At 38.9% G+C, this 27,970-nt stretch overlaps 1 protein-coding gene across 1 annotated transcript; it reads left to right on the top strand.

The window, feature by feature from the left end:
- Positions 1-18: 18 nt before the first annotated feature.
- LOC122833768 (vitamin D3 receptor B-like) lies at positions 19-27,938 on the top strand. Its single transcript, XM_044121632.1, is given in 12 exon segments — positions 19-517; positions 807-879; positions 15,195-15,342; positions 17,150-17,280; positions 17,524-17,531; positions 18,560-18,587; positions 18,590-18,741; positions 19,777-19,876; positions 20,387-20,567; positions 23,151-23,302; positions 25,502-25,618; positions 25,795-27,938. Coding segments are annotated over 10 exon segments (1,269 nt in total). The 5' UTR covers positions 19-517; positions 807-879; positions 15,195-15,196; the 3' UTR covers positions 26,049-27,938.
- Positions 27,939-27,970: the final 32 nt, after the last annotated feature.

Here is a 27,970-nt window from a genome sequence, read left to right as displayed (position 1 = left end):
TAGAGAGCGAAAGGAGGAGGGGCGGTGCATAACAAAAAGTAATGGCCATCTATTTGGGTCCAGTAGAAGGAGGATTAGCCTATTTCTTGTCGGACTGCTGCAGGTGCGCTCAGGTTTTTTGTGTATTTGCCTGGTAGCTACCTGTTAACTGTGTTTTTCGGTTGGGAGTTAGCGACTCGCGCACAGAGCGGCTAATTATCCGGCCGAAGCCTCAGCCGCGTTGAGGGTTAAGGCAGGCAGTTAGCCACGCTAATGCTAGCTACTACAACCCACCCCGTGTGTGTATGCGTGTGTATGTGTGCCAGCGTCTGGAAGGGCGTTCTAGTTTGACGTATTCTGCCCGAAGTCTTTTCTACATTCCTTAAAGTACACAGTACGTAGCGTGGACGTGGTTTTTCTTTTTTGTAAGTGGCACAATATGAAGGGGGGCACGCATTGCAAAAGCACGAAGACGACGAACCACAACTAAAGAGGATTAAAAAGCTGCACGGTCTTCATGGGGAAAAGTTGAGCTGAGGTATGAAACTCGCAGGCACTGAAGGAATGCTCAAGTCGTGGTTTGAATTATTGTGATTTTTTTCTACTCGCCCCCATAGCTTACGAGGAACATGTGTCCAAGAGGTTGTTTTTTTTTATCAGTGTCTTTACCTACGCAGTTGCCTGATCGCCGTCAGATCACTTCAGAGTGTGTACGTTACTGTTGAAAATAGTTCAGTGTTACATAAACAGAGCGACTGCAGGTCAGGTCCGAGGGTGAAGGCACACTCCGTGACTTGCGACATACCATTTTGCTTTTTACCAAACAGGATTAACAACCTGGGAAAACCGAAGAGAGGCTTCGAGACTTACAAACAGCGCGAGGACATGCTAAAACCCCAGGTGAGACATTTTCTTTCTCCTTTTGCTTTCTTCAAGTCTTTCTAAAATGGACATGCGGGTTGCAATACTGTGAGAACGTCTTAAGTGTGCATTTGACGTGTTGTTGCCAGTCTTAGTTATGCTGAACTTTTCATACCTAATCACGGCAAAAACCTAACTAGAATTAGATTAAAAAGACAAAACAGGAGGCATTTGATAACAAATGACGACGTTCATCAATTGAAACCTCGATTTTTTACCAACGCATTGCCATTTCTATCCTTTGGTATTTGTAAACAAGCCAATTTCGTACCTATGTATTTAATTCATTATATGTTAGTAAATTTCCTGTTGTGGGAGCCTGATGTTATGGTAATGATTGTGGTATGTTCAAATCTAATGTGTTATTGAGTTTAATCCTACATCATATGACAACTTACTTCTATTTTCATTTGTTTTGGTTCTGATTCCTGTGTTGGACAGTTGTCTCATGACAGATTATGACTTGAAGAAACCCAAAAAACTCAACGTGACCTCCTACTGGTTGGTTTTATTTATTGGGATCTTATGGCCACATTTTCTAACAATCAGCTTTGAGGTAAAAGTCGGCTTTCACTTTCAAATTGTAAAGCAAGTACAATTTGGTTAATTGCTACAAAATTGTCCCATGGTACAGAACTTAAATTCTGAGCCCTAAAAGTATGTAATGTATGTAAAAGTAGTAATGGCCAAATTTGTGAAAATATGAAATAGTTAAGGAGGTAAATGAAAAGCGTCTAAAATCGCACTACTAATCTATAAAAAGGGCAACGGTGATTTGAAAGGTCAAGGAAACACTAGAATAATTGGTATATTAGCAAAATCTCTAAAAGAAGATGGAACAACATGGCTGTTGGTTCTTTTTGAGCTCTACATGAGGATTAATTAGTTCATATTTACTCTGAAATGTCTTATATCAACTAAGTACCACACAGGAAGCTGAAATTCTAGTCATGTTTGCACCACAATTTCAGCACCAAGGCTTTAGAGAGAGGCATAAATAGTTTTAAAAAAGTTCTGATGCAGGTTTTAAATAAAAAAATAACAAACGATTGTAAAATGATGTTAAACACACCAAGAGTACACTGAAACTATAGATGGAACATACTTTAAAAAAAAGAAAAAAATAGGGATTTTTTTTGTGTTTTGTTTTAAAATTTCTAAAAACCTAAAAGATGGGTTATGTCACTCCCTGAAGATAAAGGACAAAGGCATTATCGTATTGTAATTTCCAGGCTTAACTAAAGATTTGCTAATCAAATCCATCTAAATAAGAAGCTTATTTGTAGCTCGAATCAAAACAAACAATTTTGATTTGATTTTACATATACACTGTGTAAAGTTTTTTTTTATCTTTCTGGTGCCACTTTCTGTACCAATATATTCTATAAAATGATTTCCTTGCAATTCTCACTGGGCTCTCTAGGGTTGATTGAGAAGAAAATGATATCTAGGCCACAGTTACAGACCAAATGTACTTTGCTGTTTGCAATCACTTTATCAGTCATGGAGAATCCTGCCACTGTTGATTATGATGAATAATCAATATCTGCTGCAAGCCTTTTGTTCTTTTTATTTGAGATACAGACAACTCCACAGTCCACTCCTAGCTGCTCACCAGTTAGAAAGTAAATGTGAAGGGATTAAATATAATTAATGGCAGCAGGAGGATTTTCCTTTGCTCATTTCAAGCTGGTTAGTTTGTTTTGTTGATACATTTAAAGAAGGCAGTTCTTCAGCTGATCCCTTGATTTAGGGAATGTTTTCCCGCTCCAAACTATTTAGCTGCTGTTGGATAACTTGGTATTTTATGAACATATTATAACAGATTATAAGGTTGTGAACTGAATGCGACTTTTTAAGTCACATAAATGAAGTGTAAACCTGAACTGCCTTGTTGCTGAAATGTGCTATGCAAATAAACTAGCCTTGACTTAAACAAAGTTTAAACTAGTTGGTTTAAATTAGGGTAACCATTAAAATGAAATTCAGCACCTAGTAGTCGCTGGAGCACAGATCATTTTCTTTTATCAGACTGAGGTAAACCTTTACTCAGATGTCATAACAGGGGGACAGTGTACTTTTGTATCAAGTTGTAACAGATTGTTTACAGATCAGTGTGCCGCTGGAGATGGTACAGCCTATAGAAACCCCTAAACACTCCGCCCACTGCCTACTCCTGTTTTTTTTTTTTTGTTTTTTTTACTGTAGTCAGTTGCTTCATTCTACATGTGACCGTATAGAGAGTATGACGCTACTTAACTTAACTGTAAAGACCCTGTGTAATCAGCTTACGTGCATGTTTGTAGCTTTCCACATTTGTTCAGTTCCTTTGAAACTAACGATGAGTTAAGTTCCTCTTAATGTCTTTATCTTTTCAATTGCCTTATGTGGTTAAATGCTTCTGGATAGAATAAATCAAACCGGTTGCATATGTTTTCACAGAAGTTCAAGTTATGCCAAACAGGGCAGTGCATTTATGTTATGGAATTATTTAATGTCTTTTCAATTTTGTGTAATCAAACATGTGAAGTACAGATAAACCCACAACAATTTATTCCCCTGACAGGGTGGGTTCTGACATCATAATGAAAAGTAATTAAAAATAGATAAAAAAAAAAATACTCCTTTTTCTTTTTAGATATGCCTTTATTACCTAACAAAAACACGAAACATATTGGATCAAAAACAAAATCATTTTAAATCTACCTCTTGCAGTGGTGTAAATAATTTGTGTCCTAAATGTATATTAATATATAGTTTGTTTTTATGAAAAGTATGTTCTGAATAAGAGACAGTGTTTTATGGAGGGTTACATAACTTTTGGACTAAGTGCTTTTGCACCCACCTGCCACATGTCCACGTCTGTCTGTCGGGGTCTGTGTGCTGAACTCGGCGTGTTATAAAATGTGCGTTCTTTGTCATATTCGGCATTGACATAAAAGGGACTTTTTGGTGTGTGTGTTTGAGCGGGCCTCTCCCTGCCTTGTCTCTTTCCCCTCTCCAGAGTCCAGCAAGGGGCCCAGCACAAAGGGGGCAGCCTGCCGTTACTGCCTCCCCTCTCCCTTTGCTGGCCAGCAGTGGAGCCTGTGTGTTTGAACGTTGTGGGGGGTGGGGAGGGGGCTGCAGAGACCATAGGGCTGGACACGGGACATGATGAACCCCCCCGGCCCCTCCCCTCCACCTCTTCCACCCCAGTTTAGCCCATCCTGTGTGGGGCACAGGTCACCTTGTCATGTGCTATTACTGCTGCTGTAACATGCTCCCTGTGATCATAGGAAAAGAGCATAAGATAGAACCGTGGAGGCTGCAGGAGGGAGAATGAGAGGCAAGTGAGGAGACAGGACTGGACTAGTCTGCTCAGCCAGTTGTTTAGCTGCATTACAGACTCGTTTTGTGTACGTTGTTGTTCGATTCACATAAGTCTCTTTTTGTCTGTCGTCCTTAGACAACTGTCCCTTGTGCATTTTTTTAAGGACATTGGTACAGCACAGAATTCTATCAAATGTATTTGTATCTGTTCCTTATCTTGTTTTGAATAGTATATATATTTTTCTTTTCTGTTTTTTTTCCTATTTCTATTATTGTGGTCTTATGTGCGGCACTGTGTGTGAATCGAAAGGCCACGCGTTTCCATTGTTGGCCAGTTCTCTCCATAACCTGGACCGTTCCAGATCAGATGTGTTTCAGGTTTCTGCTGTACTCGTAGCGACCCAGTTTGAGGTATGCAGTAAAACACATCGCCTTATGTTTCTCCCTCTGATTCTCTTGTTTTCTTTTTTCCCTCCATTTCCACATTTATGTTTTCCTCTGTTTTTTTTTATGTGTGGTTTTTTTCCCTTTAAATGAGAAAATGTTTGACTGCACGCAACAATTTCAAAACAATTTGTGGGATTGCATCATGTGATGTAGATTAAAGATGCTTATTGGATTGTCATTTTGGGCCCCCTTCTTTCATTCAGTTGTCCATTTTTTCCCCTCTGTTGCCATAGGTCTGGATGGGATCCAGAATTTGACTCTAATGTGTTGGGATGTGGTCTGTAGGCTCATTGACATGACATTCTTAGGATGTGATGCCAGAGTTTTATTTTATTTCCCTCTTTCTCCTTGCTCTTCTGTGTCTTTTTACACTATGCTGATTTGTTCCTGGGCTGCACAGTGGCGGAGTTGGTAGAGCTGTTGCCTTGCAGCAAGAAGGTCCTGGGTTCGATTCCCGGCCCGGGGTCTTTCTGCATGGAGTTTGCATGTTCTCCCTGTGCATGTGTGGGTTCTCCCCGGGTTCTCCGGCTTCCTCCCACAGTCCAAAAACATGACTGTCAGGTTAATTGGTTTCTCTAAATTCTCCCTAGGTGCGAGTGTGTGTGTGAATGGTTGTGTGTCCTGTATGTCTCTGTGTTGCCCTGCGACAGACTGGCGACCTGTCCACGGTGAACCCCGCCTCTCACCCGGAACGCAGCTGGAGATTGGCACCAGCAACCCTCCCGACCCCATTAGGGACATGGGTGAACAGAAAATGGATGGATGGATGATTTGTTCCCTCTGCTCATTTTTTTGATATCCTTTTCTCTCAATGTTCATGTTTGATTTTAGCGCCTGGGCTGTAATTAGATTAGTTTGATAGTGGGTGTGGATTCCCATAGGGTTTTTTTTAATCCTTTAGTATTGATTTTGATTGAAACTTATCTATCTTATAAGCTGCTCTGTCTTTTTTGCAGCTTAAATATCCATGTTTCTTCTGTGACTGACTTATGAAGATCCAAATTCTTTTGGCTCCAGTCTCTTGCCATGGTCTGCTTTGGCACTAATGTGTACTTTGCCATTATTGCAGCAGGAAATTACAGATTTGCTTTTTACTAGCTGGAGAAGATGGTAATTTTCATGATTACTGCTTGCTTTATTTCAATAAGTCCCTCTTGTAGTTTCTTAGGCTTTATATCACCTGTGGTTGCAAAATTATTTGTATCTTGTAAACTTTATCCCATTTCTGTAAGTATACAAGTAAATTCTCTCTGTTTTATTGGGATTTGACATAATAGGCTGACAAAAACTAGGACACTGAAGGAAAATTATGCATGGTTTTAAAAGAGTTTTTTACGGAAAAAAAAAAAGATCTGAAAGTGCCATGTTTATTAATATGTCTAGGGTTATTGTTCTCCTGAAAGGTTAGGTTTCAAGACACTTTAGGTTCTAAAGTGTCTTGAAACCTGGTAACATGTTTTTTCATTAGATGCTTTCTATCTAATTTTATCACCTTCTGTTTCCTAACCGATGAAACAGAAACTCACAGCCGGGTGCGGCTTCCACCGTTTTTCACCATGGGGATTTGTAGTGATGTGTGGATTTGTTTAAGACTCTTTGCATAGCGGCCATAAATGTTAGTTTCATCTGAGCATGGCACAACATTTCTAGTTGTAAATCTTAATCATGCTTAATTCAGCAATGGCAGTCGAATACATTGCATTCCATCCAATAGAATTCATGAAACACATCAGGACTTTATTTGCCAAAAAGAAAAAGAGAAACACCAAGTTCTCTGTTCAGTCTATTAAAGTTCATTGCTGAAATGTGGACAAAATGTAAAAAAGTTCAAGTGGTTTGATTACTTTTCACAAAGCATTTTACAAAACAGAGCTAAAAAATGCCATAAAATTAGAGGCAGCACTATTAGCTAATCTCACAGAACTCCAGATGGCATGATAAGTTCACACTAAATGAAGTTACATGGGAGTGTGGTCACTTTCTGTGAGTGTGATGCAGATTTTGATGGGACACCCCTACCCACGATGGATTTCTCTCATTTATTATTATTAGGCCTTTATGTTGTGCAACACATGATACGTCCCAATGTTGAGCAGAATGTTGTCTTGGAGTGCCATTTCTTCAGCTTAGACCTGTGAGGCTGTATTATAAGCATTTGTGAAATTTCAGATGTGCCAGCATGAAGTAAAATGAGGAAAAGATGAGTCAGCATGCAAAGCTGCACTTGTTCTTCCAGAGTTAATCTGTTGGGGTAGCAGAAGAGGAAACTCCCTATCCTTTCCTTCAAGGACTTGGCCAGAATTGGGGTTGCGTCTTTACTTTACAGCTTTCACCACCCAGTTAAAATGATATGCTGCAGTTAGTTTGTGGTGCTTTGCATACTTACAGCAGTCCTCTTTGCTCACTCATCGGCCACTGCTGCTGATGCTCTCAGACCTTGAAACACATCTTTGCTTTTGCTTTTTCTTTATAGCTTTCTAGATTGTTTTTTTGAATAACTTTTAAATTGATATTTACTCCATATAGGCTATTGGTGCAAAAGCCTCTTTCTTCACAATGCCTTATGAAGTCACTTCTTGACTTTCACGTGGACCAAATGTTACTATTGAAAATGTATTATTTAATATTAGATTTAGCATGTCGAGATATATCACTGATTAAGAAATATATGTTTGAAGAACATCCATGAGGTCAATAAAAATGTTCAGTTAATGCATTTATTTCAAATAATATTAAATATATTCAGTTTCAAGCTTTTTTTGGAAATTTTTGAGTTTTTTGGTTATGCTTTTTTTGGCTTAAAGTTATTTAATTAAGATGGACTCAACCTTTGAATCACAAGTTAATTTATGTACCCCATAACTTTATATAGTTGACGTTTTCAGCTATGAGTTTGACCTTTTGAAGAAAATCCAAAGAAGACCATCTCCATTCTTTTCTTAACTCTATTTTTACATTTAGTTTGCAACTTATGTGTCACATAAGCAGCTGACTGCAGACTCTACCAGAGCAGTCAGCCTGGCTAATTAATCAGTTAATATCCGCTTGGTAGACAGTTGAAGTCCGATATATTGTCTGAGATTAAACCAGACAAAACCTATCCTGATCACCAAAATAATTCCTTTACTAAATGCCAGAATAATTTAAGTTTTTCTGTTTTATTGCTTGTTAAGCTTGAGATATTTATCCTGACTTTTAAGTTTCTGAAAAATCCCACAACATAATGTTCTGCCTTTATTAGCTTCTGATTGGTTCACAACATTTCACATTTGAGTTGAAAAGAAGCGCCCATATAAAAATATTTTAAGGCACCACCTCAGACACATTGTATCTTTGTCTGAAATCATGAGCAAATGAAAAGAAATCAGCCAAGATATCAGGAAGAGAACGGTGAACCTTGACAAGTTTTGGTGTCGAGGTTCCTGATGCCTGAAGGTGTTACTTCCTTCTGTTCAAACATGTTCCAGTTTAAGCACCATGGGAATGTCCAACCATTATTATGTACCTCAAAGATCAGTGTTATTTTGAAATATATCAGTTTAAGTCCCAGCACTAAAGCAAAAGACCTTGCAAAATACTCATACGGTTGTTATTATCCATTATGAGAAGAGTCATGCACCAAAATGGGCTAAAAGTGCAATCAGAACAAGCTATTAAGCCAAAAACGACATCAAGAGCCAGATCTCTGTTTGCAAATTCAGTCAGCGACATCTTCATATTTAGAGAAGTGTGCTGTGATCTGATGAAGGTAGAATTGAAGTGTTTTGCCATACGGTAATGACCGTCGGTATATTAGGAGGAAAGAGATGGAAGCTTAAAAGCCAGAGAACACCATCCCAGCTATGAAGTACAGGGTTTGGCACCTTCATTTTATGAGGGTGTTTTTCTTGCAACATCCTGACTGGTGCACAAGATGATGGCATCATGAAGGAAAAACATGATGTCTATTATCATGTGAAGGGCTTCAGAAAACCCTCATCACAGTCCCACTGAAATCTTGTAGGAAAAGCTTAAAAAGTGTGTCCAAGCAAGACAGTTCTCAAACTTGAGACAGTTACACCAGTTCTGTTAAAGGTCTATTGAAAGAAGCTTATAGGTGGATATCCAAAACATTTGACCCTTGCTGTTTGAGCTGTTAGGTCTGCTGTAAATGAACTACCCCCTCCCTCGGATAGCATGCTTCATTTGGGCAAGTGTGAAAGCATATCTGGCTCTGGTGGGGACCAATAAACCAGACTTTGGGCTGCTGAAAACGTGGGCCTCTTTTTGCTTGTAAATGAACCCTGATGTGGTTTGCTTTCAGTGGTAATGCAACTGGACCTTTGAGCAAACCAAAAGCAGAAGGGAGCTTCACTTATACCTGGGACTTACAGACATGTATGTGATCTGAAAACCTATAAATTCTTGCTCTGTGGATCTGTAAGAAAAGCAGGACTTTGGCACTTTGGAGTTTTCAATTCCCAACTTTTACTTTCTGCTTTTGCCTGAAAGCTCCCTACCTCACCTGCTGCTCTCAAAAGCCAGTCTCTTGTGCTAGCGCCCCAAATGAGCAGCTTTTGTAACTGCATCACATTACCCAGGTGATTTGTCCCATTTTCACTCAAAGTGAAAATGTTCTACATTTCCACAACCAATCAGCATGCCTGGAGTGTCCCGGTGTGAAAGAATCCTTAAAGACAATCCTACCAAATCATTAGGATGTATCTAAACCTCTGAATTCTGATAAGGCAGTAAAAAAACAAAAAAAAATTATATCATTGTTCTAGCATTTACCGAATGGAAATACCTGGCAATGATAACTGGCTTAAAAATGTGAAACTTTAGTTACATTTAATGTCAGATAGTGTATGTGTTTACATGTTACATGTAAACTGCTGATTTCAGCTTGTAAAGTAACTTACAAAAATATCTCGTTATAGAGCAGAGTAACAGAGGGACCCAATATGTTAAAATAACCAAATTAATTCAAACTGTTGGTACTCACTGCAGTTTTTCTTAAAGAGCCACAATAATTTTGTATGTAGGCACCATGTTTTGTCCATATGTTGGATACTCGAATAGTGACAGCCCCTCCTGTACACCTATCTGTGTGAAGTAGCGAGGGCCTGTGATGACTGTTTGCTGTAGTTTTGTCAAACTGTCAAACCAACTTGGCAACTTGAATGTGTGGAATGGAGAGGAGCATTTTATCTTTTTCATTGGTTTTACAACTACTTGTGGCGTAATGGTGTATATCTGTGCAACACTATCAATGTCTCCCTGAGTAGATTATCTCTCACTGGGTGAGCCGAATGATTACAAAGGTGTGCAGGTCATAATCATTTACCTCTAACATATTTTTCCAAAAATGTTCCAAAAGAGCTGCATTTACATCAAAATAGAAATTTTCTCACATGTACAGAGAACAGGAGGCTAGTTGCACTGATCAGTCCACATAAACAGCATGTGACTACCAAATCTGCTGTTTGATTTTTAACTGTGACAGAAGAGAACCAGCAGAGGTAAATCATATTATAAATGCAATTCCCAGATGAACATCAAATTGGTTTCTTTCCCCTCCTGATCCTTCTTGAGATGATGAGCTGTCAGAGATTGGACTATTTATATTTAGCCAGTAACTAAAGCAGCTTAGGATGGTGTATTTTTAGCCTGCTTCTGAAATGATCAGAAACATACCGTTTGTGTTGATCGTCATCTTTTGGTCGCTACTCCTCGTAAAATTTTCCACAAATGGCGGAAGGGTGCAGTGGGTTGTAGCGACACAGGAGGTCAGTCCGACAGAGGTCACTCCTCTACTACATGAATAAATACTTATCCATCGGCTTTTTTCCCCATTGATGTAATTATGTCGTTAATATGACTTCACTTGTGCAACTCGTTCTACTCCTACACTAATCACTGCAGCACTAGAGGACATCTCTGTGAATGAAAGTACCCAGTCATGCCAAAATAGCTGAACTACTATGAAAAGTCTGTGAAACTAACATCAAAACACTTTAATTGTTCATTAATTAAAATAATAAAGTTTCAATTGAAAATGTTATTACGATTAAACACAACATATCATACAGAAGTATGAGTTTGGAACCACACCTCTCAAAATGCACAGTTGCATAAATTGTTAATTTGACCAAAACAAAGATGTGACCTAGATGTGTATCCAAAGCCTAACCCAATTTACTAGGAAATTTCCTAGGGCTAGACTTATCCTGCTACTCTTAAGACTGTGGTTGAAATATTCCACTGAGACATGTGACCCTCCTCAACTTGTACATGACCAGTTGTTGCCGATTCCTTGCAAGTAAACATAAGTGGCCTCTAAGAGTCCAGTTTGTTGTCAGCATGCACCGTTTTTAAGCATCTTATGGAAGACAGAAAGCAAAACATCCAAATATGTTAAACCTGGTATTACAGGGTGGTGGGTCTAGTGACGTTTGTCAAGGAGGGGCATATTTTAGCTCTTTATTCTGGGATTCAGTTTCAAATTTAATCTATTTAAAACTGGCATAGTGGGATACTGCATTTTATTGAACCAAAGCAGAGGATTTGTGAAAACCCCAGACTGCAGCCCAGGGCTAATTTCCATCTGTGTTAAACATGTTAACTGTGTTGCTTTTCAAGGCTTGTTATTGATGATTTACAGTCTCTCCAATTGTGATGAATTGAAAAACAAAAAATCAGACTAGAAAGTAAAGTGGCTTTCGTTCCAGTTTGAATTTGTTAACCAAGATGTTTTTTACCTTTGTGCAGGGATTAGCAAATGGTTCATACACCCTTTTTTTCCAGGTGTCCCCCCATGAAAAGTTTTAAAAAGCTAGAAGGCCAGGCCTCTTGGCCCTCATCCTACTCCACAAAAACATGTGGATTAAAAGTCTGTGTTAATGAACTTTTACAATTTTTTTTTTAAAAGCACCCTCTATTCACGTGCTCACTGGAGTTTCGTGAAGGATTTTTTTTCAATGCCACACTTTAGGTGTTTTTTCAATGCCTGCTCACTTCCACAGAGAGCAGGCATTAAAGCAGATATATTTTATTTGATCCATTTGGTGGATGCTATGCACTGGGTCCTACCTTTCATCTTGTTACTTTACAACTTGCAGCAAAATTACTTTCCATTTCTACAAGCAGGCTTGTGCACAGGAGGATGAATCAAAATTAAACTAAGACTCCAAATGCTGGTCTGGAAATCGTTTCCCGGTAGAGGATCCTATTTACTGCAAGCTTAACAGTGCACTGACATTATTGTTCTCCCACTTACTCGTCTACCAGTCGAATTTGGACAATTGTGTTGACCTTTGATTGAGTAGCATACAATTTTGACAATAATTGTGCAGGTGTACTGTTATGTTTCTTACCTTCTTTGATTTAAAATGGGCAGAAACTCTTTAGTTGCTTTGTTCATAACTATGTTTTTAAAGTAGACAAAGAGTGGCAAGTTATAAAATCACTCATCTGTACTGTAACCACTGCAGAGACAAGAGGACCTTCCTCAAAAACCTTGTGCATCATGACAGAAATTAAAATGGCAGACCCGTCTTTAAAATGAGTGTTCACTTGGTTAAGATTTTTACATATTTCTTTTAATGCGAGTCAGGTGTGTGAGATAAGCTACCTTCAGCGTGTCATTCTGTGAATGTGAACGCACCCATCACATCCTGTTTGAGCTGATTGGATGTCGTGATGAGGATCATGACAAAAACCACGTGTGTTGATCTTAATCTCTGCTCTGGTTCTTGGCTGAACAGTAAAGACTCAGAGGTTTGTCAGGAGACTAAAAGTACCTCGTATTATTGTCCCTCTTCTTTTTAAAAACAAAAAACTGAATCTTTATTAATTTATAAGATTTTGCACAAAAAAGCAAAATAAAAAAAAATTCTGAAAATGCTGTAGTTTCCTAATTACCAGCATATGCACAACTCACTATTACCAGTCACTTATTTGACTGTGCTTAATAGCGTTTCAATAATATGTGATTCAGTCAAGAGTGAGAGCTTGTTTCAAAGCTGGGGAAAAAAAAAATGTTTTATTTTGCTTTCCCTTCGGAAGACCGGAATGAGTATACATTTAGTCTAATAAGCTGTTGCATTATTTAGAGCTCTCTCAATTCTTCTGCACATTTACTGTAATGACCTGTCAAGGCTGAAAGCAGTCAGAAACGACTGACTTCAGCCGTCATTCAATAATAGACTAGAGTAAATAGGTTTTTTGGTTCACAATGACTGATGTTTGCTGTGAATGGATTGCTTTAAGGCAGTCAAACCGTTACAGGATACTTTATTATTGAGGTTTATTCCATTTATACCTGTCAGGTATTACAACATTACATGATGGTGAATATCGATTTGTGACTATTATGGTAAATGTGGTAATTTGATACTCAAACCAACCACATACAGCTTTCTGTTGTAGAAATATAAGACAAAGTAGCAATTTATTACCTCTCCAGACACCACAATAACTCCCAAACACTTAACATCAGGAAATACCAAACAACACTGATGTTGTATCCACTCTCTATTTGCAGTTACAAAAATGTCAAACACTTCAAGATATTAAACATTGGCTCTTATCTAAACTAATCTCTTTCACGGTGAAATGAAAGGTACTCAGTCACCCAGAGGGACATTTGGAGGAATATTTCACTGATGACAGTTTTGATGCACTGATTCACATTATGAGGCCAATACCAACTTTCATTTGCCATTGAGGTCTGATTCCAGCTTTGACAGTATTTCTAAACTAGGGTTCAGATTTTTTGTATTTGAATACAGCAGAATTATTTGTGTCATCCCAAAATCCCTAAACTTTAACATAATTGTTGTTTATTATGTAAAAGGGCATCAAGTGTTTTATAGACTGAAAATGGTGAGAGTTTTTAGTTTTGAATACAGGGGGGAAAAAAACTGCTTCTCAACTATATGAACTGCCAATCATGGAAATTCATCTGTCACCCCTAAGAGCTCACCGAAAAATACTTTAGAATTCTATTTAAAAGAAAGAGAAGTAGATTTAAAAAATGTTCAAGTTGAAATTAGTCACTACAAATTCTCTTCCTGTAATAAAACTGGCCAAAAACACCTAAAGAAACTATATCTTGATATCTCTAAAAAATAGTGAAACAATCTCAACATTTCATAAATCTTTTGGACGAACAACATGAAGATGCAGAGTTGAATTTATGATAAATCGAAATTCTCAAAGACGTTTCTTTTCCCAATGACGATAAACTGTAGGACATAAAGATGTTGGACACTTAGCCAGAACAACTGTCTGACTAAATATCCACAGGAAGAAATGGGAACACGCTGTCCGCTAGAAGACATGGGAACAGAACATTTTGAAAAAATTCTAGCTTATTCAGTAATTAATTTTAGTTGATATCCGAAATGCTGAGTTTCTTCAGCCCTCCTAGTAGCCTTCCCAATTTTAGTATTTGTTTGAATCTCCTGGACTTCTCTGGCTCAGTAGCAAAACCAAGCAGTCTGAGAATTACTCTGTGGTTTGTTGTTTATCAAAGCTCTGTTCGATCCATCAGATGAATTCCCTGGGCAAGTTTTTGCAGACATGTAGCAGTGTGCAGCAACACATGTATCTGACATTCTTTGTTGAATTTCAGTGCATTTCAGCTACTGTACACAAGCTTGACCCACTACGAATAATGATGCCTGTGTTTAAAAATGTAGTAACTAGACCTTTTAAAGTTTTAATAAAAAGACTTGCTCAGATTTAGCTGTAAAGCCTGACCACTCATTTTTATAATAATCTAAGCTGCAAAGCGACAACAGAGTATGCTGAAACATTCACCTTGATCCTTACTTACTCTTCTTGTGAGCATTATTATTGAACGTGAGTGATGAAAAGCTGTGTCAAATTATCTTGAATTATTCAGCTGGCTCCTTGCAGCATTGGCCTTTGATTTATTTGCAAGTTTGTTGAGTGTTGCTTTAGTTACCGTGGCCTTCCACATCCCCCTCCTCCTTCCATCATTTGCTCGACTTTCACTGCAGTGAAAGGGACCAAAGAAAGAAATGAGAGAAGCTTTGTGAAGGACAGTGATTGTTTGTTTATGAGGATGTTAGCCTTGTGGTGACATGTTTTTTTTTTGTTTTTTTTTCCTTCTTCCCATCACGTGGCCAAGTTTAAAAGGTAATCGGAGCACTGTGTAATCAAATAGAACCCAAATCCTGTTTTTCTTTTCATTGGGGGGGGGGGGGGGGCGCAAAGGAGAGGGTTTTTTTCCCTCCGTTTGATTCATACGGCTTCATTTCTGCGCTCTTGGACAAAACCACCGAAGTTGCATTTGCTTCCAAAGGGTAAATTGGGAAGTTGAGTCACACACAGCTTGGTTGGCAAGGGAAAGCAATGTTTCTCTGTGCGTGTAATAGTTTGTAGATAACCTTGATCAAGTTGAAATTGATTTTTCTCTGTATTGCAATCCTGGAGTGTTGACTAGGATGTGATTTATTTATTTGCAATTAAGGTGCAGCATATAACAATTTTTTTTAACACTCTCCTGCTTTTCACTGCTTTCTGTTTAGTGATGGAGCCTACCGTTGTGAGTACATCCACCGTGGCCCCTGATGAGTTTGACAGGAATGTGCCACGGATCTGCGGAGTGTGTGGTGACAAGGCCACTGGTTTCCACTTCAATGCCATGACCTGTGAAGGATGCAAGGGCTTTTTCAGGTATGCTAATATTCAGTCAAAATCTGGCTTATTCGCCAGTGGGTCCTGGGAATAGCACATAAGCTCTATGGAAAAGGAGTGGATTTTTACTGACCTTACACAAAGCAATTACATTTTTAGAGGGGAAATACAATACAATGAAAAAGAAATGATTGAAAGATGCACAATACAGTTAAGTCAGTACAGACATACTGTTGTGTGGACATCTGAAGAAGCCTCTGTTTTTCCGGGAAAAAGCTAACCTGCTGGTAAAACAACCTCACCACTGCTTTTTTTCTGCTGTTGTTGGTGAGTCAAGACTTGAAATTGCAAGCGTGACGAGCATTGATCCATATCGTTTCGGAAGTTTGCACGTGATTTATTTGCAATGTGCACATGGACGGGAATGGGTCTCCTTCCTGCTCTGACTGCTGGCGACGTTATGCTGCAGGATAACTGTGCAAGACTGACTGCAGTGCTTAAGACGCCAGAGGGACTCACTGCAGCACTCACTTAGGGCAGAGCTCCACTGTTGTTGCCATAAAAGTCTCCAACAACACAGGAAAAGTTTTTTTTGGGGCGGGGGGGGAGATAAAGAAGTTGCTAGAGAATCTGAAAGTTGCCAAATATAGTGACAAGGTTAATAGGTTTGCAACGGTGTTTTCCCTCATCCTGACCACAGCCCTGCTCAACCCCCTCTGTTCACCACACTTGGCCTTGCCCCTCAGTGTCAACGCGCACTGTCCACTTTGTTAGAGTTTTGCTTTCACAGGGTAGTTAGTTTCACTTTAATGGCAATTTAAAGTTGCCAACTACTCTGTCGTGATTTTTTTTTTGGAGAATCTAAGAAAAGCTGAAAACCTGAAGAAAACTGTCATGCACAGCAAAGACCTGCAGACTCCCTGTGGAAACGAACCCAAAGCCTGGATGCTGTGCGGCAACTGATCTAACAACCCATCCACTGTACTGACCCTTTCTCTCTGCTCCCTGACTTGGAAAAGTTTAAAATTTGAAGCAAAGACTAAACTGGAACAATTTGTTTTCCTACGTTTTGTTTTGAAGTATGTGCGTCTGTTCTGTACATTTGCGTCTGTTCCTCCCAGCAGTGTCGGTATTCAAAAGGAAAACAGAAAAAAAACGGATGTTTAATAATCTCCTTCCTCGTCTCTCACATGGCCTTTGTTTGAACTCTCATAAAGCACGTTCATCTGTGTTTCAGCTCACACGGGTTTATAGATGCTCATACGTTCGTGTGACTAAATCATTACTTTGCGTCACTGTTTTGCTCAACTTCTCTCTTACCCTGGGATTCCTTGGCACGTCCGTATTTTCGCTTTTTTCTTTTAAATCCTAGACCTGAAGGAAAAAATATCTATTTCTTCCTTGATTATATTTGTGCAAAACACTGTGAATGTGTGGGCCTCTTAATAAAGATAAAATTAAATTGTAAAATAAAGTATTTTTTCTGTTTACCCAGAAAACAACTTTATACAATTCTTCACATTTCTACCATCGTCTGTCGCAATAAATTTTGACTTGAGACTTTTGAAGCTTGAACAGCAACTTCTTACTCTCTGAAGAAGCAGCTGTAGGGTCTGAATACAAATGCATGCCTCGCGTTTCATTTTTATTTGAGGCTAGTTGAAAAACGTAATGTTTTTCTTCCACTCGACAATTATGTGCTACGTTGGGTTGCACTATTAGTACACACACCACACCTTTGTTGTAACGCGACAAAAGGTGGAAAAAAGTTCAAGGGTTATGAAAACACTTGCAAGGAACTGTAGGCATATTTTAATAACCTTTGAAATGTATGTCATTTATTTAGGCGCAGCATGAAACGCAAGGCCTCCTTCACATGTCCCTTTAACGGCAGTTGCACCATCACCAAGGACAACAGGCGTCACTGCCAGGCATGCCGCCTCAAACGCTGTGTGGACATTGGCATGATGAAAGAGTGTAAGTGGGGGAAAAAAAATACCCCGGTGACCCATATTTTCAGTGCATGATTCTAACCCTTGCAGCTGGAATTTGCTTAAGCTGATATTTGCCAACAAGAAGTTTTCAAGTGTCTTTCAGTTTAATCCTCAATAGTTTCAAACAGCCGTAAAAACACTATAACTCTTAAAGTAGGGGGCTAGTTTAAATTTGGTAGCTAGGTTATAATTTGCTGTTTTGATTATTGTGTGACTTTGTTAATAGATTATCTGGTTGGAAACTTGAGCTTCTGTGTTGTAATTTACCCAACATGCTGTGTATAAATAAAGTTAATACCAGGGTTTGATCCAAGAGCAGCTTCCCACCAAAAGAATGTAAAGAAATATGTTTCCTTACTGTACTTCCATTACATTAGATCCGATTTCTCCGGAGGAGGGGAAAAAGGCAAAGAAAACAAACACCCTTTTTTTTTTAAGTTGTACAACTGGTATATGCATTCATCAGGACTGGTGGGTGGGGGGACTTTTGTCTGTTATGTAATCTTTCGACTCAGGTTAAGTATCTCTGGGTCTTTGCCCCTTTTTAGAGTGTTTACATGCTTTGTTTAAACAAGTGGAGCCTCTCGGCATTGTGTAAAGTATACCACATCTGAAGTTTACACACCTTATGTGCAATCTATCCAGGGCTCTTCTCACTACAGTTTTATGTTTGTTTTTATAGTCTGCATATGGCAGGCACATCTCGTCTTGTTTTCTGCTAATATCCGGATATTGTCCAAAGTTCTCTTTTATGCAAATGGTCTCAGCCTGCCAGGTGAATGTTTTTTTTGTTCTGTTCTTTCACCCTCCACCTTTTTAAATTTTTATTTTTTATTTTTGTCGTTTGCAACAGACCTTACAGTAAGCTTTATTTGAACAGGAGCCAGTGATGTGGCTGTTACTGTTGCAAAAACAGCAGCATGTTGTCAAGAGCCGGCTCTCTCTCTGTTTCTGTGAGCTAATTCAGCGGCTAGAACAACAAGGAGCAAACGGAACAAAGACAATGTGTTCGGTTGTTCAGTGCAGCAGGGGTCTCCATATAGACCCATCCCCTCCCATTCTCTTCCTCCAGAGAATAACAACCTCCTTTCACCCAATGCAACATAAACATGCCTGTCATCACAATGTTGAGCCCAAGTAATGTACCTTTGAACAGTTTTTGATATTTGGATGGATTCTGTTTGTGTGGTTATTTATAATTCATCGTTTACTCATGTAGATTCTTGTGACTTTTTTCTTCTGTCGTGGATCTGATTCATTAGACAGACGAGGAAGTAATTATTTCAAAGGACCTCAATTCAGGAGGAAGGAGGAGGCTCAACGTGAAGCAGAAAAGGAAGAAATAATGAGTCACAGATGAACAGAACACTGAAGCAAAACCCATGGTTTGGAGGCACACCACAAAACATACGACGACTCCTACTCTGATTTCTGCCGCTTTAGGGTTGGTGGCTCAGTTAATTTTGCTCGACATCAAATCAGCACAACGCAGGGTTAAAATGTGTAAATGACAAAAACTGACTTTAGTGATTTGCCATCTTGGCTTTCTTTTATCTTATAGCCGTAACACTTTGACTTTGCACTAATACAATCCTGTGAACGATCACTTGAATGATTTCTCTTCTTAAATACTATCCACATAAACCAGAAACAGGCCTTTCATTTCTGTCCCATTTTCTCATCCACTAAACCTCCTCTCATGTACATTCTTGTGACTTTTTTTCTGTGTAAATACAAGTGGATCTGATTAAATTAGAATATCACCGAGAAGATAATTATTTCTGTGCTTCATCAGCATCAATTCAGAGTGCTTTATGCAAGCATATTGCTGCAATGAAAATATGATAGAAATAATAGTCACAGCCTGAAGAACATTGTGAAGCAAAACCCATTTAAGAGTTTGGAGGAGATTCACAAGTTTTCGACCTGCAACTAAATTCAGTAGCTCCTTTCAAAGGATTCATTCTTTCATTGATTCACAGTTATTCTTTGACCAAGCAGAAAAAAGTTGCAGCTTTGATGGTTAGGGTGTCCTTTAACAACTTGGCTTGTGTTTGAAACATGTAATGTATTTGGACAATCTGCTGCCATATAGAATCTATGGATATTGACAAAACAAAAATGAGAGAAGTTCAAATTAGGCAAACGATCTGAAGACTGGTGTTAAAACACCACCTCCACGACGTGCTACATAGTAAACCCAATGTAACATTGTAGTTTTCTGTGAAAAATGTCAGATTTTTATTTGTCTCAAAGTGTAATAATTAAGTTTATGGCTGTCCACTCTTGAAAAACATCATTAGTGCATCACAGTCTGTTGCTTGTTTCACTTTGTAAATCAAATTACTGAAATAAATCTTTTCTTGATGCTATTCTACTTTTTTGAGACACACCTGTGTACATTAATCTTAGGCAAAATGGCAAGGGAAGGTTGTTTTTGTGGTTTAGCTTTCATAAAAGGCCTCCCTCTCCTGTTCAGCCTCCTGTGCGCGAGGGCCCAGTGACGCGAAGCGCGAGCAGAGCTGCCTCCCTCCACTCCTTCTCTGATGCCTCCTCTGACTCCTTCAGTCACTCTCCAGGTAAAAGGCTTCACAAATAAAAACACTAGTTTATCCAGCAATGTGACCCTTTTTATTTGAATATTCTAAAAAGTTATATCATGATATCTAAGGTAAGTTTGAGAAACATATTTTCATTTTCCGGGTTTGCTTTTTTTTTTTTTTTTTTAACTACATGGTGGATTATGGCATTAAATTAGCCTATGGTGCTGAGAATCCAGGCAAACCCCTTCGAATAATAAGTACCATGCAGACACCTGACTCCCACTTGTAAACAGCCATTCATTAATGCATCCATCAGTAATGAAGAGAAGACGGCTCAAGACATGGTCTCAGCTTGTACAAGCACACAGCAGGCAGGGACAAATGATGGAAAACAACTATTGCTAGCTGTAAATGCTCCATATGTTTTCCAAGCTGCTCTACGCAACTCGTCAAACCTCTGCTTATTTATATCCTAATCATCAGCATGTCATTGTGTGTCTCATTATTTTAATATGGTGTAAAAGATGAAATAATTTGTCGCTGCAGAGTCTGTTGACACTAAAATGAACTTCAACAACCTGCTGATGATGTATCAGGAACATGGCAACAGCCCGGACTCCAGCGAGGAGGAAGGCTCCAGCCTCTCCATGCTTCCCCACCTGGCTGATCTGGTTTCTTACAGTATACAGAAAGTGATTGGGTTTGCCAAGATGATTCCCGGTTTCAGGTACGTCAGTGTGTGCCTGAAGAATATCTTTAAGCTCAACTAAGAAACACAGCTTTCAACTTGCATTACCATTCACAGCACTTTTTAAAAATATTCACACCCTTTGAGATTTATTCACATTTTGACTCAAAATAACTGTAAATTTGAATGTTTATCATTAAAGGTGACACAAAATGATAAAAGAAAAATGTGATAAATGATATGTTTTTATAGAACCCAGAAAAGTGTGGCGCTTATTTGTATTCAACCGCTTTAAACTGTTACGTCTGAATGCAGTCGTGTAAAAGCCATCACTGTGCAGTTTTAGCATTGACACACATGCTAGAGTGGATGGGAAGATGGATGGATGGAGCTGATTACACACAACAGTCTACAATCCTGTCAGTCTATGTGTGCAGTCCTGAAAGAAAATGCATCAGGAGCTGCAAAAGACTTGAAACTCTGCCAAAATTCACCTTCCAACAAGACAGGAATGACTTGGATTTAGGTTTACACATGTTGAAACTACTTAGTCAAAGTCTGGATCTTAATACAACTGAGAATCCACAGCAAGACATCAAAATAGATGTCAAAAACACTGATATGACAGATGCTTCACAACCAGACTGACAGTGAGCTTTAGTGAAAGGGCTTGGTAAATGAGAAAACGTTCTCAAAAAGGTGCAAAGCTGCTGAAGCCACAACACAAAATGTTTGCATCTGCCATTTCAATATAAGATGGGGAACAAGGCACTGATGTAGGCTGAAATACATACATGCCATACTTTTTAGATTGTACATATTTTTTTTTAAACAGTTACGATGTATATATATATTTTTACACACTCATATTTGTGCTGTTCTGTCACATTAAACAAACAATGCATGATGGTTTATGCTTATTGCGTGACAAAGTTCAAACAGTATGAATACTTTGGAGTTGTAAGGAATATAGCAATAAAAGTGAACAACTACATTGTATAACAGAAGAATTATTGACAGTTTTGTTTTTGATTCCCAGCTGTGAACTTTGACTTTAACCCATGAACAGTACAGGAAGAGATAAACTGGAAGGAAGAGTTTTACTGTCTATAATCTATTTTTTTCTTGATTTCATTTTTGTTCATTTGTTGTTTTTGTTTGTTTTATTCTGATATACTTTGGAAAACAAAACCTTTGCTTCCCTAAACCTTTGCAATCGCTCCTCATGTTAATTTATTTTTAAAGTTCATGAATTCTTATCTAAAAGTGACATTTGACACACTTTTGAAGACTTTGCTCACATATCTTTTCTGCCAAAGGAATTGATTTTATGCCATAGTGTGGCATGTAGCCATGGTTTAAAGACCATGGCAACCAGATTAATGATGTATTGTAGAATGCCTCACAAAATGCTTTGTTTCATAATACAGTAGGCATTTCCTAAAACCGTGCTGCAAGTGTGTCTTGCAGGTAGCTCTCCAAACTTCAAGAGGCAACGTTTCCTCCTACAGTCACTCACACACCCAAGCTGTGAATCTGATAAGAGTGTATTTCAGTAACATCAGGAAATACAAGAAATACTGACTCGTTTAGATCTTTTCGTGGCACCTTAAGATTCAAACATAAAAAGAAAAAAAGATGAACTAACAAAATAATATACAAAATGTAATGTTAGGCAGGGATTCCCAGGTAAAGTATTATTTTTTTTCTATACTAAAGCGTCCTTCCTTTCAATTTAAAAATGCATCACATTCTTTGACGTTTCTATTTTATGTTTAATAAAACTCAGATGAAGATTAGGGACAAGTGCTTTGACGAATATATAGGGATAATCTTATAATTGCTCCATTTTATCTGGTATTACAAACTACAGTCTCTTACATGGAACTGAATGTATATGTCAATGTTTATTTTATTTTATAGCTACTCTTTGTTCCACGTTATTGTGTAAAGAAAGCCAAAATTAGAATCTGTAAATTGCTGATTGGTGCATTGACGCTCTTTATTTATTTTGTGCTGCAAAGATTTTTTTCCAGAGGCTGTTTCTGTTATCCTCATGGAAACCGTTTCTTCTGGAGTGTGTGTGTGTCAGTGTGTTGACATGGACAAACGCAATGTGTGTCGAAGGGTCAATTCAAAGTCAAGGCAGAAACAAGCCAGAGCCTGTATTTTCCTAAAGGTTTCATAATAGGTAATGGACGTGAAAAATTACCTTAGACCCTGTTTGCCCTCTTTGAATCTGCTTTCTAATCCCTTTAACAACACCCTGGATCCTCCCCTTGACATCTCCAGGCCTCAGCGCATAACTCCTGTCAGTTCATTAGCTATGTTTAGAAATATTTTCGAGAGAATTGTTGTTACCAGATGAAGTGTTTCAACTAAGCTAAACCCTAGACATAGTAACCTGTCTGTGTGTCAGCTTGCAAGCAAAACAAACAGTTGCACATTATCTTTGAGAGTCCTGAGTAGCCTTGAACTTCAACTGCATTTCAAAAATTAAATTACGAAAGAGCCATGATTTTTCTACACCAAACTGATAAAATTTGATATAATCAGTAGTAGGTTTTGCAGTTTTATCATCGAACCCTGTTTGAAATAAACCCCATGCGTCTTTTATTCCAGGGAGCTAACTGCAGAGGACCAGATTGCTCTGCTGAAGTCCAGTGCTATTGAGGTGATCATGCTGCGGTCGAATCAAAGTTTCAACCTGGAAGACATGTCCTGGAGCTGCGGTGGGCCTGACTTTAAATACCAGATCAGTGATGTCACCAAAGGTCAGTCTGAAAGCTGCTATATTTGATTTGTCAGCTTGACTGCTCTGAAGACAAGCCACTGTTCAGGGTTATTTACTAACTGAATGCATTTTAACAGCTAGAAGTTATTGGAAAAAATAAAATTATATATATATTAAGAATATGGTTGCAGGTATCTATATCAGTGGTTATTAACAATACACACAGTAACCAGAAATGACCAGTGTTTACTCTTTTGGGACAGAGGTGCTAATTCATAACCAGTCTTGCATATCTTCAACCCTTTGGGCATGGCTTTCCTTTCCCACTCAACCAAGACCTCTTTCTGCGATCACGTAAGGAATGTCACTCCCGATCTGCTCCTTGTGCAAAACAACAAGTGTGTGAACCAGCAGGAGAAGCGCTGTTGTGCTCTTATCTGTCGCTGAGGACTTTCGGTCACTCAGTGTTTGTCAGAAACATGAGAGAACAGACGCGTTTTCTCATGCACTAATCAATAGCGTGTGCATTCTGTACACTTCACGCTTTTGTGAAATATTCACTATTGTGGACTTGCAAAAAAAAAAATCTCTTTCAACAAAATTTGAGAAAAAAAACAACATGCTTGCAAGGGTATTGTGTGCATTATGAACGTTTTTCTGGATGCTTGTAATGTAAGAAAATTAAAGGTGTTTTTGTTGTTGTTTTATTTTTAGATTGCTTAATGGAAAGTAGCAGTAGTCTCAGAAAGGCAGGGAACTTGATCTGTTCACTTCTAAAGCATTAAATATCAATATACAGCATTTTGCTTCATAATGTTAAACCTGGCACAGAGGCGGGCGTCACAAACATGATGCTCTTTTGTCTCCATTACTTGCACCATTTTACACTGACCTATCTGTACTGAGTTAAAAGCTGAGCTCTGTGTATATATTTATGTCTGCTGGGCAGGTAAGATGACCTTTGCAAGATATTGTTTTATTATGTCAGTGTATTTACATAAAAATATGTTTTACTTGACATAGCCACTCATTTAAAACCGAAGAGCAACATCTATTCCTGCTGCTGCTAAAATATTACAACGTACTCCATATTTCTGTCTTAAAACTTGACCTTTATTTATTTTTTTTTATTTTAATACATAAACTAAAGCAGGAATATGAAATAAAGACATTCTGAAAGTAGTTGTGGTTTTAAAAAGCTTATTTTGCAGAATGTTTGACCTTTCCGCTGCTCAGTTCCTTAAAGTATCATAACGGCCTCATATTAGCAGATTGATTGTAGCTTGCCAACTGTGATGGGTGGCATTCCTTCACTTTACAACCCTTGGCTCTTCATGTTTTTAGTGAGTGGATGTATTTCCACAGAGACAAATTTGTTTTATTTGTAAGTGAGGAAAAAGTTGGAGTGATATTTTATTTTATTTTTGTATTATTTAGCTGGCTGACCAGAAATGAGCAGAAACATTTATAGAGGGCAGTAGTCAGCCCACGCTTGATCAAATCATACTGAACATACAGTTGTGTGAAGCAGTAATTACCCCATCACATATTTTCCTTTTTTGCCACACTGAAAGGTTTTCATGTCAAACATAACCTAGGTAGATTAAAAAAGTATTTTTTTAAATAATAAGAGTAAAGACTATCAATACCCCATTGTTAAAAATTATTAATGGGGATTGTTCACATCTTCTATGTTCATTTTGTGCAGCCAGAACCAGTTGGTGCAAAACTTCCAAAATGATCAAAACACTTAAATACACCCTATTTGAAAGGTAGGCTGAAAGACCTTAAAAAGCAACACCTCATGTCCCGATTAAACAAATAGGTGAGACACAAAGTCACTGACATCTTATCAGTCTGGATTACGAAACCACTTTGAAGTTTGGTAATCTAGCAAAGCACAGCGAGAGCCGCTGTCTACAAACGGAGTAAACACGGAACAGCGGTAAACCTCCCCGCAGCGGTCAGTCGACTAAAATTATTTCACATTGACGACCCCGTCGAGGAGGTCACGAAAGAATGCAGAGCAGCATCGAAAACACCGCAGGCCGGTGAGAGCCTCGTTACACCTGGCATAAAACCAGCGCAGCATTTCAGGGGAAGAACATCTCACCGATCGGGACCACTTGCTGTAATGGATGGAGCCACGAATGCTGGTGTCCGACAGATACCAGAAGAGTGTCATTAGTCTGTGATCATAAACTTCACCAGAATGTAATTATATGCTCGTCTCTCATAGCGGGCCACACCCTGGAGCTGCTGGAGCCTCTGGTGAAGTTCCAGGTGGGCCTGAAGAAGCTGAACCTCCATGAGGAGGAACATGTGCTGCTGATGGCCATCTGTTTGCTCTCACCAGGTACTGTGAGGAGGGAGAGAGGCATGTTCTGTAAGCTCTGCACAGAACATAGAAATATTATTTGCTTCATCCTCCTTTCTGTTTATTTTCTATTCCTGCTCAGTCACCTCTGGAACAACTGTAAATATATACTTATATATATATATTATTTTTTTTCCCCCTGTCATCCGACGCAGACCGTCCAGGTGTGCAGGACCACGCGAGAATCGAAGCTCTCCAAGACAAGCTGTCAGAGACCCTGCAGGCCTACATCCGGCTCCACCACCCGGGTGGACAGCTGCTGTATGCCAAGATGATCCAGAAGCTGGCCGACCTGCGCAGCCTCAACGAAGAGCACTCCAAACAGTACCGCTCACTGTCCTTCCAGCCGGAACACAGCATGCAGCTCACTCCGCTGGTCCTGGAAGTGTTCGGCAGCGAAGTCTCTTAGAATCCGCCGCCGAACACCAGCAGCGGCGGGGTGAAAACGGACGGAGAGAGCTGAGAAGGTGCTGGATGGACTTTAAGCTGACGTGGGTTACGGAGCAAGTGGAGCAGAGAAAGTGTAGTGGGTGTGTGTGTGTGCGCGCGCGTGTGTGTTGGTGTGTGTCTTCATCTCTGTAACGTCTGAAGAAGTGTGTCTTGTTGCAAAGGCCAAGCTTGTGCGGAGAGCAAGCAGATGTTAAATAATACAGTAAACAAGGGAATGTCATGTACTACAAACTAAGCTATCCACAGGACATTTGCCTATATATCTATATACATGTTTTTCTACTTATTTAATTCAAACAGCTGCTTTAAGATGCCTGGACATTTTGTGCGTGCACGTGTTGTGTGCCCACAACTTTTCACAACAAGCATCCTCAGTTATACATTTAGCCATTCAGTTCAGCTACCTCTTCATTTTACTGGGTTGTTTTATAACTACATCACCTCGGTGAAAGAGTCACTTTCACACAAACAGTTTGGATACCGCACATTTCTAGTTTACCAGTGCAAAAGCAGTGCCTGCACACAACTTTGAATCTTTGGTCATCTTGAAATTGTTTTGTTTTTTTTCTTGTTTTTGTTTGTGCTTCTTTCCAAGGCAACATATGAAAAAGACTGCACAATTTAAACACATGCCTTTCAAAGTTTCACCAAAGGTATGATCAAATAATCTAGAAACTGCTTCCATTACTGCTGCTTCATGGTTAGCTTTCCTCATGCAGCCACTCTGCAAGTTGACTATAATGAAGGAAACTATCATCATGCGGATTTATCCTGCAGAATCCAGAGCATTCTCTGTGATTTAGTGAGGTTTTTGCTAGGACTTTAGGACTTTAATAAGGTGGCTGGGTTTGAGGTGAAAATTAGCCACTAGTATTAACTATATTTACACTGCTAATTATTGATCAAACCAAGACCTCTTAATTGCTTGTAACTCCTCAAAGTATCTTTGATTAATCTATGGTTTGATTGTTTGTTTCTATGTTTATAAATACTGCTATCTCATATATTCTAAGCACTGTTAAGCCACCCCTCTGCATCCAGTATGTTATCACAGATGTTTAAAGGGCTAACATGCCAAACCTAACTGGAACAGTAAGCGGAGGCCAAAGCTGGGGGCCCATCTTCTTGTTTATATATAGCTGCATACTTTACTTGGACTTGGCATAAATATGGAAATAATTGCAATAGTTGTTTTTGCGCGTTTCGTGTCATTTCGCCTATAAAAACCAATTCCATGAATTGTTCCTATCCAGTATACCGTGAGCTCAGAGGGCGGAGAGCTTGGGAAGCTGCTTCGGACCTCCACAAATATCACACCCCTTTCGTTTCTGACTGGGAAGTGGATTTTCTAGAATGTCCGAGGGCCGGGTAGTTGCAGAGGTGCTGTGCACCTCCACAGCCTGGCCCTCCTGTTTGATGTTGTATGCTGCGCAGCCCTCTAGTGGCTGCATCCTGTAAATACCAGGTATATATATTTACATATATTAAAAATATATAATGTCTACCGCTGTACATAGGGCTACAAGGATCCTGATGACTTTATTTTTTATTTTTTTCCTCGCCCCAGAAAGAAATATGCAAACACAATTTGATTCGGATTTATTAACACTTTGTTTTGAAGCACTCTGTTCTGTGTTTTTTTTGTTTGGGTATATCCTTCAGTAGGAAAGATCAAGAAATGGCTAACACGGGGATTGCTTGTGTGTTGGACTGACTATCATCTGTTTAGTGTGATTTCTGTTTGCAATGTAAATTTTTAGTAAGACGATAAGCTGCTCTCGCATATAAGCCATATAAATTGCCAAGTTACACCTGCTATATTAAAGTACATCGAACTGATGACTCTGAAGACCCTGGGAATCATCATGTCCTTAGCTAAAA

The sequence above is a fragment of the Gambusia affinis genome, linkage group LG07 (assembly GCF_019740435.1).
Source record: "Gambusia affinis linkage group LG07, SWU_Gaff_1.0, whole genome shotgun sequence".
Lineage (NCBI taxonomy): Eukaryota > Metazoa > Chordata > Actinopteri > Cyprinodontiformes > Poeciliidae > Gambusia > Gambusia affinis.
The sequence above is the reverse complement of the archived record's forward strand: the minus strand, read 5'-3'. Positions and strand labels throughout refer to the sequence as shown.